General features: G+C 48.8%; 1 protein-coding gene across 1 annotated transcript in view; it reads left to right on the forward strand.

The window, feature by feature from the left end:
- Nucleotides 1-2,953: 2,953 nt before the first annotated feature.
- The window catches only part of ONECUT1 (one cut homeobox 1), a 38,971-nt gene continuing 22,572 nt past the window's right edge, over nt 2,954-19,352 (forward strand). Inside the window, exon 1 of the mRNA XM_042940494.1 lies at nt 2,954-4,147. Within this exon, the coding sequence (XP_042796428.1) occupies nt 3,043-4,147 (1,105 nt within the window). The 5' untranslated portion in view covers nt 2,954-3,042. The remainder of the gene's footprint in view (nt 4,148-19,352) is intronic.

A 19,352-nucleotide genomic window follows, 5' to 3' on the forward strand; every position in this document is an offset into this window, starting at 1 on the left:
CATTGCAATTTGGGTCAACTACAGGTAAACAATGGTTATGAGAGGTGTGAAAAGCCAAGAAAGATTAGGGAGATTTGCAAACCAAAAGCAAGTCCTGTACACACATTACTGTAACATACATAACACTTATACAGATCTTTCCTTTGACTTCTCCTTTAGAGACCAAGACTGAACCAGACCCTCTTTTTGTAGGGGGTGGGGGCCAATGTTGAGCTCACCTGATCCCAGCCCTCTTCATAGGCTCCAGGGGCCCAGCTGGGAACCACACATGGACAGTTTCCAAGATCAAGTCCCTAATTACTTACACAAAGAGAAAACCATGAACACTTTGTGCACTTGGTGTGATATTCACGTCTTTCTTTTAACCAACTGTCTTTTGGGAAGAGAGTTGTCATAAGGGCAAATCAATCATTTCAAGGGGATTAAAATATGTGCGGGTGGGGAGGATACACAATGGTTTAGCTCAAAGGTTTAGCTCAAAGGCAGCCTGCTACTGTAAGCTATTGTCTGGTCTCATATGAGAGTTACGTACTCTATGTTGTAAGAAAAGAGAACAGAAACAATAAGGAACCAAGGATACAGCTTCCCACCAATATATTGTGATTCAGTAGGCAGAAACTGTGTTTTATGCTTTTGTGTGTGTGTGTGTGTGTGTGTGTGTGTGTGTATGAATAGTTTAGGTGTAGATATAAGTTTAAATAGAGTAACTGTGTTCCTTGACTTTCTTTATGTCAGTGTGTTCCCCCCCCGCCAAAAAAAACTTTTCATTTCTGGGGGCGTTAAATTCCTAAATGTTCACTGTGCAGGTAGACACTAAGTCCTCCAAGATGCATTCCCATTTCCTGGGCCTCCACAAGCATTGTTTGGAAAAGATAGGCATGCCTCTTGGTGATGAAACCAACCAGATTAACCAATCCCAGGACATGACCACTTTCAAGGAAGTCAAGTTGGACTGTACCCACTGGCCTTAATCTACCTGGATCATGATGTTGCCCTGGTTTTGTCAGGGAACTAGATAAAGAGATGGGCCTGCTCATGCCTTAGCTGATTGGAAGTTTCTCCCAAGGATTGTGTGGCTCAAGTGTTTGCTTAGGGGACTCAGTCACCACTACTCCCACTACCTAAGCCCTGGCCTCTCCTAGGGTCTAAGAACATTTTCAGCAGAGACACTGCTGGTGGGCTCTGATTAAGTGCCCAGGAAAGGAATGTACAGTCTAAGTTTGGCCCAGAGAAGGCCACACATGCTTTGTTCCACATCCAGGTCCAGATAACCCAGGCTCTGAGAGCCTGTCCCCCATTGTGACCACTGCTTGCCTGGGGCTGAGGCTCGGCGCTGACCCGGTCGTAACTGCCAAGGGCTGGACAATGGGCACATCTGTCCTTTCTCTGAGGGATGAAAGCACCTAAGCAGACAAGGCTCTGCCTTTTGTTACGGATTTTTTTTTCTCTCTTTTGTAAATGAAAGAAAGCCTCGGCATGTGGTAGCCGGGTGTACGTCCCACACTGGGGGCCTCCCCACGCGTCCCCACCAAGCCCAAGGACCAGGTTCGATTCCAGATTGGAGCGTGATTGTGGGAAGCGGACAATTACGCCCGAGGCTGAATTGATTTTCAAATCTGGAGGCTTCTCTCGGGGACGCCGGGAAGAGGGCGTCCCTACGGGCCAAGCGGAGACCGGCGCGCCAGGTCCACACTGCCGGCGTCAGTTCTTCCCACAAGCAGCGTCCTCTGGGTGTTTCACCACGAGGGCCTTAGAGCAACCGCAGGAACAGCTCGCGCCTCGGCAGCCCCACCAGCACCCAGAAGTTAACGTGGGAACCCACCAGAGCACTCCCTACCCCCAATACACACACACACACACACACACACGCACACACACACACACTCATTCGGGAAGTGGCACGCCGCCTTAATTATCAGCTGAGATGAAGAAGGACCCAGGCGGCGGGGGACAGAGAGGTATGGCCGGGCCCGAACTCGTGGCACTGAGCGTTCTCCTCTCCCGCGCGTGTAAGAGGAAGGGTGGGCAGAGGATTATCAGGAAGGATGGAGGTTGTCGGGTCTACAGGCACCAAGCTGACCAAGGCATTTAAGATATTTGCTTCTACTCCCTCCAAAGAGGCCAAGCGTTTGAGGATGGGGAAAGCGCGGACTCCCAGAAGCCCTCTGGGGAAAAGCTTGGTAGACCAGAGTGTAAGGAGTAACGACACTGGCTGAGGCTCTCTGGGCAATCTACACCGAGAAGCAGCAACTGGACGGAGGGGTGAGGGCTCTCCAGGCGTAGCGCGCCTCCCGGGATGGGAGCCCAGGAAACGTTGCTGGGTGAAAGCGCACCCCAGCCAGAGAGCCGAGAGGGGTGCAAGTCTCCAGCGGTTGCGTTGGCCTCCCCAGGTCGCGGTCCACGCCAGGCCTTCGCACGTGCGCGCCGCTCCAGGGCCACCCAGAGCCGCTGTTAAGGCGCGGAGCCCCCCTTCCAGCATTTGTATGGGGACGTCACGGGCCTACCGCGCGGTGGCCGAGGGGGCGGGGCCGAGCCGCGCGCCTGCGCGCAGAGCCCGGCGGGCGTGAGGGCGGGCCGCAGCGGCGGCGGCGGCGGCGGCGGCGGCAGCGGCGGCGGAACCGCGGCCACAGAGTCTGCAACAGTAACCGAGCCATGGCTGGAGCTGGCCAGCGGCGCGGGCAAAAAGCAGCCGCCGAAGACGCGCGGGCTGCGTCAGGGGAGCCGGGGGCCTCAGAATTCTAAGAAGGAAAGGGCGAGAGGGGGCCAGGGGCGGGCGGGCTGGGGGCTCCGCGCTCGCCCAACGGCACGGATCCTTTTTGGAAATTAATATTTAAAAAAAAGCCGAGGACGCAGAGGGGAAGGTGGGGGCAAGAGGGAAGGCGAGACACTCAGAGAGGGAGACAGAGCCCCACAGTGAGAGGAAGGAAGGCAGGCAGGCAACAGTCGCCGGCAGCCGATGTGAAGACCGGACTGCGTGCGCCCTTCGCCGCCTTTGCCCGGCCTCATCGATGTTGTGTCCGCCGCCCGCTCGCCCGGATCACGATGAACGCGCAGTTGACCATGGAGGCGATCGGCGAGCTGCACGGGGTGAGCCATGAGCCAGTGCCCGCTCCTGCCGACCTCCTGGGCGGCAGTCCCCACGCGCGAAGCTCCGTGGCGCACCGTGGCAGCCACTTGCCCCCCGCGCACCCTCGTTCCATGGGCATGGCGTCCTTGCTGGACGGCGGCGGCGGCGGCGGCGATTACCACCACCACCACCGGGCCCCCGAGCACAGCCTGGCCGGCCCCCTGCACCCCACTATGACCATGGCCTGCGAGACTCCCCCAGGTATGAGCATGCCCACCACCTACACCACCTTAACCCCTCTGCAGCCGCTGCCGCCCATCTCCACCGTCTCGGACAAGTTCCCCCACCATCACCACCACCACCATCACCACCACCACCCGCACCACCACCAGCGCCTGGCGGGCAACGTGAGCGGTAGCTTCACGCTCATGCGGGACGAGCGCGGGCTGGCCTCCATGAATAACCTCTATACCCCCTACCACAAGGACGTGGCCGGCATGGGCCAGAGCCTCTCGCCCCTCTCCAGCTCCGGGCTCGGCGGCATCCACAACTCCCAGCAAGGGCTCCCTCACTATGCCCACCCGGGCGCCGCTATGCCCACTGACAAGATGCTCACCCCCAACGGCTTCGAAGCCCACCACCCGGCCATGCTCGGCCGTCACGGGGAGCAGCACCTCACGCCCACCTCGGCTGGCATGGTGCCCATCAACGGCCTTCCTCCGCACCACCCTCACGCCCACCTGAACGCCCAGGGCCACGGGCAGCTCCTGGGCACGGCCCGGGAACCCAACCCTTCGGTGACCGGCGCACAGGTCAGCAATGGAAGTAATTCAGGGCAGATGGAAGAGATCAATACCAAAGAGGTGGCGCAGCGTATCACCACCGAGCTCAAGCGCTATAGCATCCCACAGGCCATCTTCGCGCAGAGGGTGCTCTGCCGCTCCCAAGGGACCCTCTCGGACCTGCTGCGCAACCCCAAACCCTGGAGCAAACTCAAGTCCGGACGGGAGACCTTCAGGAGGATGTGGAAGTGGCTGCAGGAGCCCGAGTTCCAGCGCATGTCTGCGCTCCGCTTGGCAGGTGAGCCGGCCAAGGAGCTGGGCGCGTGGGGGAGATCAGAGGTTGGGGAAGCTGAAGGGGCCGAAGAAGGGAGGGAAAAGAGAGGGTTGGGCAAGCTTCATCCCATTCTCCTTCCCCCCCCAGAAGGGAGGGGGGTTCCCCTGGGCCTGGAAGAGCCAGCACACGGCTCCCAGATGCAGACCGCCTCCTCCAGAACTCAGTGCATTGGGCTGTGGTAGGCTCCGGGAACTGAGCGGTACCGCCTGGGCGACTGCGGGGACGGGACGCTTTTATGCTGGGAGACAGTGCTGGAAGCGCTCACCGCCGGAGGCGAAGGGAGACCCCGGCACCTGGCTGGATACGTCTGTGCGTCGCTTATCAGTTGGACGCTCCGGGTTTGGGAAGAGGAAGGCGACGAGTGCGTGGAACTGCGCGCAGATTCTGCCAGGCAGTACTCCTGGCACACGCCCGGGTGTTGGGTTGGAGTGTGCAGCAGCTGCCCGCCCACGTTTGGCTGAACTTACGGCGGTGACCCCCTCCGGAGCTCACTCTATTGGCGCGAGGCAGGGGTGGGAGGGATGGGGAGCGCACTCTGAGACTTTGGGTAAAGGTTTTGAAGCCGACGGAGGGTGTGTTTGGCGCCGACACTGTGTTAAGAGCACGCACTCTACCCTAGTAACCGGTTGTGGAAGGGAAAGGAAGGCAGATGGTGCCGAGGTAAGGGTGACTGCGGGCGGAGCAGCTAGGGAGCTTACAGCTGAGCCCACGGACCGCCTTTGCTGCCGGCTAGTTTACGACTTCGCATTTCGTTTTTGTTGTTTTGTTTGTTTGTTTCCTCTGCTTGGTGTTTCGAGTGAATCCCCATGCAAGGGGGTGAAAGTGTGGACATGACCCCCAAGTCTGCGAGCAGAGGTCTCCCAGGCGCGAAACCCGGAGGCCCGGTGTTTCTGAGTTGAGCAGGAATGTCTCCTCGGCTCTGCACAGACAGCGCCTAGCTTTCTCAGTTTCTCAAAGCCAAGGTTCAAGGAAAGCTCCTGGAAGCAGGCTGAGGGGACAGCTTAGCCCAGGCTGAATCACACTGGAGATTTCAAGCGGATTCGGCGACCCCGGAGGGCAGAGGACACACGGAGAGGTAGAGCCAAGGGCAACCGAGGGCGGACACGGTTTGATGAGACCGGCAGACTTGATTGACTCCTGGGTCCGTGCTACTCCCCCCGCCCCAATCTCAGCCTTGTGCCCTGGCCTGAGTCCTGGCGAAGAGAAAGGTAAAAGCCGGAATGAGGGTTTGTTAATTAACTGATCGTTCTCCATTAATTCGTCCCTGGAGAATGAGAGACAGTCAATCCGCTCAGAGCCGGGGGCACTGAGGCGTTTCACAGTCTAAAATCAAAGCGAGAGGCCAGAGCCCCCTCCCCCACCTCGTGCGGGCCAATGAGAAGCTAGAGGGAGGCAGGTGCCGGCGTGCCAGTGAGCCTGCGGCGGGAGCCGGATGCTACCCAAAGCACTCCTAGGGTCTGGGCGCTCCTGGCCTCTCAGCGGTCCTCAGCACTGGCGGAGCCTGTGCTCCGCCAGTTTTTCCAGCCCAGCCCTGCGCTCCTGGTTCCAAGCAATGTCCCCGCGCAGGCTATTACAGCTTGCGCCTGGAAGTCAGGAGATGGGGGGATAGGACAGGAAGGTTAGGAGAGAGATTGACAAGGTGCCCTCCGGGGTTCCCGCGAATCCATTCCCTATCCCTGTGTGCATCCACCATATCGCCTCCCACCCTTGTGAGCTGACCAAGACCCTAGGGCAGCTGAAGTTCCACAAGGAGCGGGAGAAACAGCTACCCTTCTCCCTGACTTTCTCTGCCTCTGCAGGAGCCCAAAGTAGTCAGTGCCTTTTCACACGCCTGCGTCAGCCTGGTACTCCGGCTTGAGGACCTTTTAACCAGCAGTGCTCTCACAGGCCCGCCTGTGGGGCAGAGGAAATGGAGGAACGGGGTGGAAATGAAGAGGGATCCCCTCAGGGAAGCTTGGTACTCACCCCCCATCCCCAGCCTAGTGAAGGTTCTTGCTCGAGACTTCAGTGACCGCCTTTCCCTTCTGCGCCACCCCCCCCCCCCCCCCCCCCCCCCCCGTCGCATCCTGGAAAATCAGACTGACAGGTTCTGCTCAGAGATGACCCCCAGCCCTGGAAACCCGACTTAGTACCGTGATCTGCGCGAGCGCCCTCTGACCTACACGCGTGGGCGCCGCAGTGCTGTTGAGGGAGTAACACGAGTACTGGGGCCGTCATGTGGGAAGGTTGGGCCAGCCTCACCGGACCCAGAAAGTTATCTAAGGGGCAACGGTCTGGCACCCAGCAGCCAAAGGCGAGTTAAGCTCGGCCCAGGCACGTGGCCTTTTCTTGGAGGGAAAAAATTTTAAAAAAGGAAAATCGGATACTGTGTCAGGACAAGCTTTGGTGCCCAACCCCAAGTGGAATCCATATCTTAGGACCCGGATGGAGCGCTGAATGTTTAATTTTCTTTCTTTAACTTAATTGAAGGGGTTGAAAAGACTGGGATGGGGACGCTTGCAGAGCGAGCCCAACCGGGAACAATCCCATTATATTGCAGGAACCACGACCTATTTTAAAGTCACCGAAGAACAAAGATCCATTCCTTTAACATTTGCATTTCTCGGGTGGGGTGAGGAGGGCGTGAGGCCTTTTCCTGAAGTCTCCAAATAATCTCTAGTAGGCCCCAAGTGCAGATTTAAATGCATTGCAGGACACTTTGGGTGAGGCTGGGGACATTACCGCCATCATCAGCCTCCACGCACAGAGATGCCCCTTGCAGTTTGACTCGCTGTTGCACTAAAGACCCTCAACGTCGTCCCTATCCTGCTGGGTGGTTTTTTTGCGATGAGTGGCTTCTCCATCCTCTTCCGGGTGCCCAGGCTCCACGAAGCCTGTTGCGGAGGGTCAAAACCTACACTGGTGCTCGGCCTTTTGGCTAAGATCAAGTGTAAAACCTCCACTCGTGGCAGTGTGTTTGGGGAGGTGCTTTCTCCTTACAATATTACATTGGCTTGGTGGAAGATGGGAGACAGGAGGAAATTCTCACCAAATTAAGTACCTTTAAAAAATCAATATGTGTTCCTTCAACCTAATACTTGCTGCTGCCCCATTAAAGTACACTGCTGCTTCTCATCCTCAGTAGGCGTGGGTGGGCTGGACTGTATGGGTGGGTGGGCGCCTATTAAGACCCTGAGATTAGTTTCCAATTAAAGATTCCGGAAGGCTTTGGCCACAATAGAGGAGCTGTCAGCCTAGGAAGAGGCTGGAATGTGCACTACCCGAGGGCACAGCACCATGGACCCAGGAAGCAAAGCCCAGAGGCCCCAGGCTCAGGCAGGGATGGGTGCCAGGCCCCTTTGACAGTGGGGTACCTAAAAGAAGGGAACCTCCAAACAATGCCAGCCAGGGAGCCTTCCAGATCTCCTGCATCTGGGACTGCACCCCCTTCTTGTCCAGAATCAGCCACAGAAAGACCTGGAGGAGAGCCTGAGTCTGGGGGTATGTGTGTAAGGGAGAATGTTCAGCCAGGAAGTGGCCATGAGAAAGTCTCACCGGGACCAACCTGGGCTGTGTTTGCCATAAGTGGCCTTGCGGTCTGGTTGATTGATAACTGGCCTCCTTGCAAGTCCATTTGCTTTTTGTTAATATTTATCCCAGTGGGTGACATTTCAACTGTCCCCTCACATCCCTGGGCCAAGTGAGCCAAGAAGAAGGAGTGAAATGCTGGGCCTTGGGAACCTCACTTCCCCAAATCTCAAAGACTCCCAGGCCAGGAGAAAAACTAGGACTGGGCACATGGGAACTGGAAGAGTTCCTGGGCCCCAAAATAGGAGAAGGTGCCAAATGGACTGGTTCTCTCAAGCCCCACTTCTCACATTGGTGCAGCTTCTCCCAGTCCACTGCAATTCAAACAAAGGGCCTGCGGGCTCGGCCAACCGCATCTTCCTAGCAGCCCAGGAGCCAGTGGGACTGGGGAGGAGGGGCAGTGGTGGAGGAGAAGGGAGCACCTTCTCCCAACATGCAATGGCGGGGGCAGCCAGTTGTCAGGAGGAGACCAGAGGAGTCCCAAAGAACCCCCATTCCCTCAGGGTGAATAGTGGCCATGTGCTCAAGGAGTTGACTGTTGACCCCTCCCCAGCCCCACCCCCCCACTCCCCCCCCCCCCCACACCAGCCCAGCAGGAATCCAAAAGTTCTCATCCTTAGGGACAGTCACCAAAAAGCTCTGCATGGGCCTTTCTCTCAGCCTGTACCTGATCCCTTGAGGGTGTGGGATCCTTCTTATAGTCCCCACTAGGGAGCACAGATGCCAGTGAAGAGAGGAAGGAACACTTGGTGTTAAAAAGTGTGCATATGGTGAAGATTGGAGCCAACTATTTGACTGGTGTAGGAATACCTGTTATTGAGGCTTGAGGAAGCCTGGTGGTTAATGTCTGTAATCCTAGTGTTAGCACATGCAGGATGGCTGCTTGAGACAGTTAACCCCATTCTGATGGGAGCTGGCTGTCCCACCAGCAGGTGCAGCCCCAGCGCCTTGGAAGTGCCCAAAGGTGATCAGGATCAGCCAGAGTGATCTGCTGGCCCCAGGGATGTAGTGGTCACTAGAGAGACAGACCCTGTCATAGCTGTTTTGCTACTGGCACTTGGGACAGACTGTGCCAACAATACCTGTGTTGTAACAACAAAGCAACTCAGAGCCCAGGCCGCATCTTTCTTTACCTTCAAGCATTGAGCCTCACTGCCCTGTGCAGAGCTGGAATCCTGCCCTCCCAGATGCCCTCCACTGGGCTCAGCTTCCCCAGGTGGCCTGATGGGTTGTGTGCGGTGATAGCTGCATACGCCCCCTGCAGGCTGCTGCAGCCAGCCACCAGGCAAGCCTCCAGTGGCTCAACATGCTGCGGAGAGGAAAGGGATACTTGCCATGGCTTTGTTTTTAGAACATCGTTATCCTAGTGATTTGCAAAACAGTAATTATTTTTTGATAGGAAAAGGGTGTGAAGGAGGAAGAAAGGGATACATAGTAGATCTATCTTGGCTCCTGACAATGTCTGGGTGTTACTCCACTAATGAGACAAAATTGCCATCCCCCCCCCCCACCCGGAAGGAAAAAAAAAAAAAAAAAAAAAAAAGAGGTTAGAGTGGGAGAGAGCCAAAGCATAAGAGACCGTTAAAAACTGAGAACAAACTGAGGGTTGATGGGGGGTGGGAGGGAGGGGAGGGTGGGTGATGGGTATTGAGGAGGGCACCTTTTGGGATGAGCACTGGGTGTTGTATGGAAACCAATTTGACAATAAATTTCATATATTGGAAAAAAAAAATGCCATCCCCCCCAAAGTACACCCCAACTCTGACCTCTCGGAACAAAATTCACATTTGGATTTTCTATCCAAATTATACTTTTGCTGGCATGTTTTTGTTTGAGGAAAGCAGGTGACCCTGGTGGTGTGGAGTAGGAGGCTGGGGCTGGGAGATGCAGTACTGGATGTGTGGATTAGTGGTTCCTTTGTTTTGTTGTTTCCCCTTCTAGCTAACTGACAGGAGTCTGGAGGCAGCCCTGAGGCTTTGAGCTTGGAGGTCTTTGTTTCCCTTAGTGTAGGGTGGGTGAAAGGGCCTACGGAGGCCAACCGGCCTGGAGTCTTGGTGCAGCGTCAGGACCCTGGACAGGGCCCCGCCTGGCTAGGCTGTTCCAGTTTCTCTTTGCTGCTGGAAAGTGGGTAGGATGCCTTTGAAGAGTTGTAGTAAGGAAGTGAAAACTAACAGCTAATATTCTGAAGTTTATGAGAAATCTTGAGGCCCTGCCAGGAATATACACTGGCACAGTCAAGTAATCAAAAATATCAAACCTGTCCTCGTCAAGCCGGTGATTGATCTTTTCGTCCCTCCCCAGCAGCTTTCTGTGTGTGTCTGAGTACACGTGCACACCCGCTTACAAAATCAGAATTCGAGTCCCTATGGGTGTGACAGGGGTTGGATCATTAAGCTAAAACGTTCAATTCAGTCCCTTTGATCCGTGCTGGGGAAAATCTATAGTCATCTCTAATCTACGAGGTCCTTAAGAAGGTTGTTACATGAGCTGTTTTGATGTCATCATTTCCACATTCATGGGGAAATTCAGCTAATCAAACAGTCATTGCTATCCAAAGTTCTCAGAGGAAATAGCTCTTACAGGGTATATCAGTAAAATTTATTCTTGATTTCCTTGTAAGAAAGAAAATCCTCAAGCCTGATGGAGGTGGGTAATTTAAAAAGAGGTTCTTTTTGTCTTGCTCCTCAAAATCCATAGCTAGAAGCCTTGTCCTCCTAGTAATAGTGCTCAGTGCTCTTTGTAAACTCCACATATTGGAATAGTTAAACACCAGCTTAATGTTTTAAATCAACCAAGGAGCCATCATGGATTGGATGAGAAATGCTTAGTTTCATTTCAGTTAAAACAGCAGAATCTCCACACTCTTGCTAAAATTGAATGGTCCCCAGCCTAGGGTAGCAATAGAAGGAGGTCTTATTGAAGTAATGGTAGTTAGAGAATAGATTTCTCATCATTCTGGATAAAAGCATTCATTAAATACTATTTTCATCATGTCTCTACTTAAGTAAGATGAATAACCACCTTTGGGAGAAGAAAGCCACATTATTTCTCCATGAAAAGTGTCAGTTTCATAGAGTTCAGTAAAAAAAAAAAAACTGATTTCTAATAGGTATGAATTTAGTGCACAATCATAAATTCCTGTCTTCTATCAATAGATATGCACAGGTTTTTATTTTGTGACAAGTATGTTAATACTAGTGAAGTTTAATTTCCTCTTGAAGTGATAAGATTGGATTACATGACTACACCAATCACAAGACAGTCTGATTATTTTTTTCTGCTTCATTATAATATTTTTTCTTTTTTTTCTTTTACCTAATTATTTATTTTTTATAATTTACATCCAAGTTAGTTAGCATAGGTGCAACAATGATTTCAGGAGTAGATTCCTTAAGCCCCTTACACATTTAGCCCATCCCCACTCCCACAACCCCTCCAGCAACCCTCTGTTTGTTCTCTATATTTAAGAGTCTCTTATGTTTTGTCTCCCTCCCTGTTTTTATATTATTTTTGCTTCCCTTCCCTTATGTTCACCTGTTTTGTATCTTAAAGTCCTCATCTGAGTCAAGTCATATGCTATTTGCTTTTCTCTGAGAAATTCTGATGATTTGATATAAACATAGGAATTTATGTTTTATCACTGAGTCTTGCTACAGAATCATCTACACTGTGTTCTTCCTAAAGGTGTTACATTATCAAGTTGGAAAACAGCTTCTAGAATTTTTCTTCTCCTTTAGATGAGACAATTTGGTAAACCAACAGCTAAACAGAACCAGCCCCTGAAGTACTACCCATCCAATTTGTCATGGCAATTAATAAAGAAGGGGCTTATGTCTGTTGTGTATGTTCTATTAGTCAAGTACTGTGTGAGGGCATAGGTGTTCCTATTTAGTATTCACTGCCTATTTGAGTGGCTCCCAAATCTTGCTACATGTTGGAATCACTTAGGGATCTTTACAGATACGATTCCTAGCTAAAACCCTAGATATTCTCGTGCAATTAGTATAGGACATGACCTGGGCATTGGGATTTTTAAGAGCTCTAAGGTAATTTTAATGAGCAGCAAAGTTGGGGAGCCACTAGTTTAGTAGTAGTTACTATTATCTTCTCTATTTCCATGTTCATTGAGGTTACCAGGTACCTGAGGTACCACAGGTTACCATTCCTGTGGTAAGCACTGATGTCCTGAACTCAGCTTTCCCAGCTCAAAGCCCAGAACCCTCTTACTCTCCACCCTGTGCCTAGTACAGATCCACCAGGTCAGTGGACCTAGAATGTGGAGATGTCTAATTTGCTGTCATAAATACCCCATCTGGAAAGTGTCTGCATAATAAAGGTCTTGAAATTGAAGAGTGTGTGTTTCCTCTAGACTCTCAAGGAAGTTACTTATAGAAACTTATGGCTTTTTAACCGAAGACTTATAAGTGGGACTCTTTATTGCTCTCTTTTGAAGAAGCAGCCAGAAGGAATATAAGGCAGTGTGAAAGCTAGACATGGAACCCAAGTCTCCCTATCCATTTGTTCATTTAAACAGTTATTGATGGGCAAGATCAATCATTAGATGTGTTCTGTGGGTAGGACTGGTCCATTGGGACTCATGCCTGGAGGAGGGCCCAAAGGCCCAATCCTCCCATACTTTGAGGCATTGGTGTTCTGATCTGCACTTGGACAGCAATTACATTTCTTTGCTTCAGATCAGTAGCTGTCTTGCTATTTCAAGCTTGACTGTTACTCATATTTTAGGACCCTGCACTAAAAAATAATAAATGAAACTAAGACTCTGTGTATAAGTTGGCAATCATCCAGAGGACAACTTACAACTTCCCTCAAACACTATGTGTTTCCAGTTATCCGTGTGTCTCTCATCTTCCTTTGCATATGCCATAGGGTACTCAGAATCGACAGTTTCTGAAATCACTGCTTTCGTTTTTGCATCTGGTGATGATCTCATAGTCCCAAAGAGAGGTTATCAAAGGAACACAATAAACTATGAGCTTTTCACTTTCTTTCCTGTTGTCTTCTAAAACAGATCAATGGAGGGGGGTGGGGCGGGGTGGGGGGGGGTGGGGCGGGGAGGTGGTGGCGGAGAAGGATTAAATAAATAAACGAGCGAAGCGCGCCACCTAGTGACCCCCGTGTTCACTGCAGGTGAAGTGCGTGAGAGGAGTGGGTAACGCGATTCAAGTATTGATGGAGTCGCAAAAATCGTTCATTAAGGCAATTTAATCTTTGCTATTAAATGTCCTTTCAATTCATTTGGGATAATTAAGATGCAGTTAAAGTGATTAAATTCTAATTACTTATGCTAGACAAAGACATATTTGTCACGCTAATGCGGTTAACTAAGGACTCAGAAAGAAAGTTAACATTTACTTCAAATGATGCAACTGGAAAAATCAGTTCCTCTTTTCATCATTAATCCAGCGAGCTGGGTGATTATGTAATGGCACTACAAGCTCATTAAATAGGGGAAGTGCTGATTAAAATGACTGCTAGGAGGAAAACCTGAACCAGGAGCACCTCAGCAGTTTGGTTAGCATTCCTAGCAAAATTTCTTGGTGTTCTTTCTCTCCAAGCCCCCATCCCAAAATAATAAACACCTCCTGAGTTTTATCCTGACATTAGAAAAAAAAAAAAGGATATCTCACAGGAAGCCTTTATTGCCAGCCTACAGACATTGTTAAACCGGAAGATATTTTATTAGTTTATTAATTAATTTATTTTTACAGAGAGAGAGAGAGAGCCGCGCGCGCGCTAGTGGGGGAGGGGCAGAGAGAGAGGATCCCAAGCAGGCTCCATGCTGTCAACGCAGAGCCTAACACGGGGCCTGAACCCCAAGATCATGACCCTAGACGAAGTCCGACGCTTAACCGACTGAGCCACCCAGGCGCCCCAATCAGCAGACATTTTTAAGTGGTAAATGGATTCTCAGTGTAGGGAGGAGCTAGGCAGATGAGCCAAGGGAGGGCTGGTGAGGGAATTCCCTGAAGTCAACAGCTCCAGAATGAACATATCCATTGAAGGCTTCTGAGGCCACTTTCCTTCACATAAGCACCCTTCCTAGTAAAGCAGTCCTTCTCGTCTCCCTGGTTGCACTTGTACTGCTTTGATTCAAGAGGACAGATTCCTCTGCAGGGGATCATGCCATGCTTGATTGTTATGCACACCCTGAATGGTGCTAAGTACCTCAGCTGCAAATTGGCCTTTTTCAGTATTTTTCTGCGTTCTGATATTATAAATTATTGAATATTAAAGCCATCTGATATTATAAACCATCAAGTTACTGAGACTATCTTACTATAATGTTCACAAACAGCTCCCAGACTCTTATGATAGCTTAATTATCAATGCTCATAAGAGACAGAGGAATTGAAAAACTGAATTTGAAGTTTGCCTTCCTCACAAAAAGTGACTTATAAAGCCGTGTTTAGCATTTTCTGGGGGGGGGGGGGGGGGCGGGAATGAAATGATCCAAGGATGAAGATGATCAGACATAAAATTGAGGATTATTTTCCCCAGGAGATAGGTGTCTTTTAGTACAGTCAAATTTACATACTGACAACTGTAATTGTGGAGGTTGCATTTTCCCCCTATTTATCCCAGTGGAATTCAATATTATCCCTGTTTTCTTCATAAGCTGAGAAGCTAAAATTAGTAAATTCATCAGTCACATAAATCAAACAACTACCTTTAAAAAATAAATTGGCATTTATTTGGATACTTACAGTTATTTTTAATTTAATAGATCATTTTATGCCACCTTACATTACTAAAACAAATAAAGAAATTAAAATTAAAAACCCTGGACTAAGAATCAAAAGCCCCAGAGATAAGTTCTTGCATTAATTAACTCAGAGAACTTGTCATTTACCCTTTCTGGGGCCTCAGTCTCCTTAAATGTAGAATGAAGGAATTGACTGTAGGGTCCTTTCAGGTCCCACATTCTATGACTGATTGCCTTCTGGATGACTGTGTATCCACAGCAAAGTCTTTTGTCTCTACTTACTGCTCTGTCCCAAAGTCAGGATTCAACATTAGGTGTAAGGCCCAGGGGCCCATCTCTTGGGCAAAGACTCAGGTCAGGCTCTCCTGTCAAACTGTCAGGAGAAAACAACTTACCCAGTCAGGAGTGCTGCCTTCTGGCACAAATATGCTGCAGTTTGAGATTCCTGTCCCCTAATAATACAAGCTGTTGGTGAGGATTTGGATCAACAGGAATTCATACACTGCTGGTTAGGAATGTAAATTGTTACCATTGTTTCAAAAGATAATTTGGCATTGACTTATAAACCTGAACCTACACCTATCCAGTGATTTTACTCTTTGGTATATACCCTAGGTAAACTCACATCTCCAGATGCTCCTGGAGATGTATACAAGACTGTAGCAGCACTGTTCATAAGAGCAAAGAAGTCAGAAACATCCAAGTGTCCATTGACAAAGAGTGCATAAGTTGTGATATATTTATCTAATGCAGTAGTATACTACGATGATATTTTGCACCATATATAGCTATAGCTATATACAGCAGCATAGTTGAGTCTTAGGAACAATGTTGAATTAAGGGGAAAAAAGCTATGGAAGATCACATCAAAGCATTACTACTTTTGGGCACCTAGGTGGCTCAGTCGGTTAAGCATCCATCTTCATTTAGGTCGTGTTCTCACAGCTCCTGAGTTGGAGCCCTGCATCAGGCTCTGTGCTGACAGCTCTGAGCCTTGAGCCTACTTCACATTCTGTCTCCATCTCTCTCTGCCCCTCCCCTGCTCTCTCTCTCTTAAATATAAATAAACATTTAAAAAAACAACAATATCACCTTTACAAAGCTCAAAAGCAAGCAATGCTGAACAATTTATTGTTTAGAGATGCATAAGTATATGATGAAGCTATTTAGAAAAAAAAGAGGGGTGCCTGGATGGTTCAGTAAGTTAAAGCATCCGACTCTTGATCTCAGCTCAGGTCTTGATCTCAGGGTTGTGAGTTCAAGCCCCACATTGGGCTCCATGCTGGACACGAAGCCTACTTTAAAAAAATGAAAAAGTGAATAATAAACTCAAATTTCAGAGTGTGGTTACCTCCAGTAGGGGAAGGTCAGAAGATAAGTAGCTTTACAATGCAACTGATGTTTTAGTTCTTTTGTTGGATGCTGCCTTCACAAATGTTCATTTTGTTACTAGGCTTCCTAACTTAAATATACATATTGTTCATGGATGTAAATGTTATTTAATTTTAACATTGGGGAGGAAAAAGATTGATTTTTTTTCTGGTTTCCCAACCCAAACAGCTTGGACCAAACAAATCTCACAGCATTATGGTCATTTACCCTGTTCCTAGCCATGTACTAAATGTCAACCCTCTTAGAAATTATATTCTGCCAACTGTAGACAGGACACAAGAAGTGAAAGAGGATGCCTTAGAGCAACATTGTCTACAGTAGCCGAATTATGGAACCAGCCCAAGTGTCCATCAACTGATGAATAAAGAATATATGCCACACACACACACTCACGCACGCATGCACGCACACACTCAACAGTGGAACATTACTCAGCCATAAAAAAGAATGAAATTTTGCCATTTGCAATGACATGGTTGGAGCTAGAGGGTATTATGCTAAATGAAATAAGGCAGAGAGAGAAAGACAAATATACCATATTATTTCACTCATATTTGGAATTTAAGAAACAAAACAAATAAACAAAGGGGGAAAAAAGAGAGAGAGAAAGCAAGAAACAGACTCTTAACTGTAGAGAACACACTGATGGTTACCAGAGGAGAGGGTGTGGGTGAAATAGGTGTTGAGGATTAAGGAGGGCACTTGTGATGAGCAACAGGTGTTATATGAAAGTATTGTATCACTATTGTACAGCTGAAACTAATATGACATTGTATGTTAACTGGAATGTGAATAAAAACTTAAAAATAAAAACAAGTGAAAGAGGAAATTTTATTAGATAATGGAAAGAAAGACTTGCTTTTCATTCATTTGAGCACCAGCTACAGCACGTGTGCTCAGTACTGGGGATGGCATATTCAGCCAACTTGTCCCTTAGGACTTACAGTCTAGTGGGAAAGAGAGACAAATAGCTGTTCGTTTCCTTCTTTTTGATTTATGTGTGTGTGTGTGTGTGTCTGCATGCATGCCAAGAGAACTTTGGGGTGTGATGAAAGGACAAGTTTGAAGATCTGGAAAATGAATAGGACTTGGGTCAGAAACGGAAGGGATTACCAGGCAGAGGGAACAGCAGTATGTGCGGAGGCCCAGGCTGAAATGTTTTTGCAGATGTCTTGAATCTGAATTATTATACAGCTGAAAGCTTGTTTCTTCCCTGGCACAGCTGAGTGACATAATACCTTCCCATCAATAACAAAAGTGTTCTCCAAGGCTGTGGTTTTCAGTGCTGGGGAGGAGTGGGCAGAGGGTTTTATATTCCTCTAAGGGAACAAATAAGGTTGGTGGAGGAGAGGTGGGGAGAAAATAGGTGCTGGTTAAAAAGCTTCACAGGTGATTCTAATATAATTACAGGTTGAGAATTAGAACACTTATATGGAGGGTTTAAGGCAAATAACTTTTGTTTTTGCCCCTTTATTTACCATTTTTCTGGAATAATCTATAGTTCCATAGTTTTATATTTGTAGACAGATAGAGATATAATACATAGTGGAATGAAGTCAGCTGTGTGCTTTTGAAAACAAACTTGAGTGAGATCGTAAGAGAATAACAATAGCAAGGAACTAGCTGGGAGGTGGGGTGAAATAGATGATGAGGGTCTGATTGTATGTCATCGTCAGCAAAGGTGGAGAAAACGGGTAGGCAAAACTTGAGAGATATATCAAAAGTAGAGAAGACATCGTGGAGAACAAAAATGAGAGAGGAACTGACTCCTATGGTTCTGGTTTGGGAAGCTGGTGCTTGGATACACCATTAGCCCTACAGGGTGGCTGTGTTGATGTAAATATAAAGATACAACATGTCAGAATAGCCCACCCACTCAAGCATATTCTTAAGAGAGGTGGGCTCTCTGGCCTCCACACAGATTTGAGATGTAAAATCATGTCCTCACATGTTCCTCACAGGAACATGTTACTGAATGGGGAAGACATGATGTTAGCATGCTAGTGAGGTGAAGATTGTAGGTTCAGTCCTTTAGGTCTGGTTTGTATTTCCCAGTGTTGGTGGGCAGTGATAGGTACTTTCATTCCAACCAGCTGCCTACCATTGGGCACACAAGAACCATGAAGAACGAGTGCCAAAGGTTAGCCCAAATCTGTTCCTGCTGGTAGAGAAACAAAAGCATGGGGCACCTGGATGACTCAGTCAGTTAAGTGTCCAACTTTGGATCAGGTCATGATCTCATGGTTGGTGAACTTGAGCCCTGCATCAGGCTCTGCACTGACAGCTCAGGGCTTGGAGCCTGCTTCAGATTCTATGTCTCCCTCTCTCTCCGCCCCTCCCCCACTGGCGCTCTGTCTCTCTCTCTCTCTCTCTCTCTCTGTAATCCTGTGTAACACTGGTCAGGAGCCCTGTGTCTATAAGTGAAGACAACAGAGGAGGGTATAGAAGCACAGGTGTATTGGAGGGCAGACAGGTACTGGCAAGTATTGGTTTTTGTCACTTTCACCAGAATGCAAATTTTGCTTTTCTAAAACTAGTCTAGTTTACACAGTTGTTCCCCCATGAGCCCCAATTTTTTTTTTTTTTTCAACGTTTTTTATTTATTTTTGGGACAGAGAGAGACAGAGCATGAACGGGGGAGGGGCAGAGAGAGAGGGAGACACAGAATCGGAAACAGGCTCCAGGCTCCGAGCCATCAGCCCAGAGCCTGACGCGGGGCTCGAACTCACGGACCGCGAGATCGTGACCTGGCTGAAGTCGGACGCTTAACCGACTGCGCCACCCAGGCGCCCCAAGCCCCCAATTTTTTAAATAATTGTTTTTAATTAATAAATGTTTATTTTTGAGTATGTTCTATGGGCACATTGTGTTTTAAAAGTTAAACAACACGGTGGGGCGCCTGGGTAACTCAGTTGGTTAAGCATCCTCAGTGACCTGATTTTGGCTCAGGTCATGATCTCATGGTTCATGAGCTCAAGATGCGAGATGCATTGGGCTCTGAGCTGACAGTGTGAAGTCTGCTCGGGATCCTCTCTCCCCCTCTCTTTCTCTGCTCCTCCCCTGTTCAAGTGTGCATGCACGCGCACTATCCCTTTCTCAAAATAAATACATAAACTTTTAATTAATTGCTTGATTAACAAAAGTTAAACAACATAGAAAGGTATACAGAGAAAACCAAGTTCTCCTGCTAATCTATTCCCTCAGTACCCAATCCCCCTGCCCTAGAAACAACCCTTGTTACCAGTTTCTTGTGTATCTTTTAGAGATAGTCTATGGCTTTTCAACTGTGTGAGCATGCATGTACATGCCTGTGCATGTGTGTGTGTATGCATGTGTATCCCTCTTTTAAAATAATCAAGGACCTCTTCCCTCTCCCAAATAACTTTCTGGGAAAAAGATTGAATGCTTCTTGCTTCCTTTATTCTGCTCTTTTGACTGACAGTTGCCTTCCTGTAAATATATTTATATGCCCAGCAAGGTACTGCC

The sequence above is a fragment of the Panthera leo genome, chromosome B3 (genome assembly GCF_018350215.1).
Source record: "Panthera leo isolate Ple1 chromosome B3, P.leo_Ple1_pat1.1, whole genome shotgun sequence".
NCBI lineage: Eukaryota > Metazoa > Chordata > Mammalia > Carnivora > Felidae > Panthera > Panthera leo.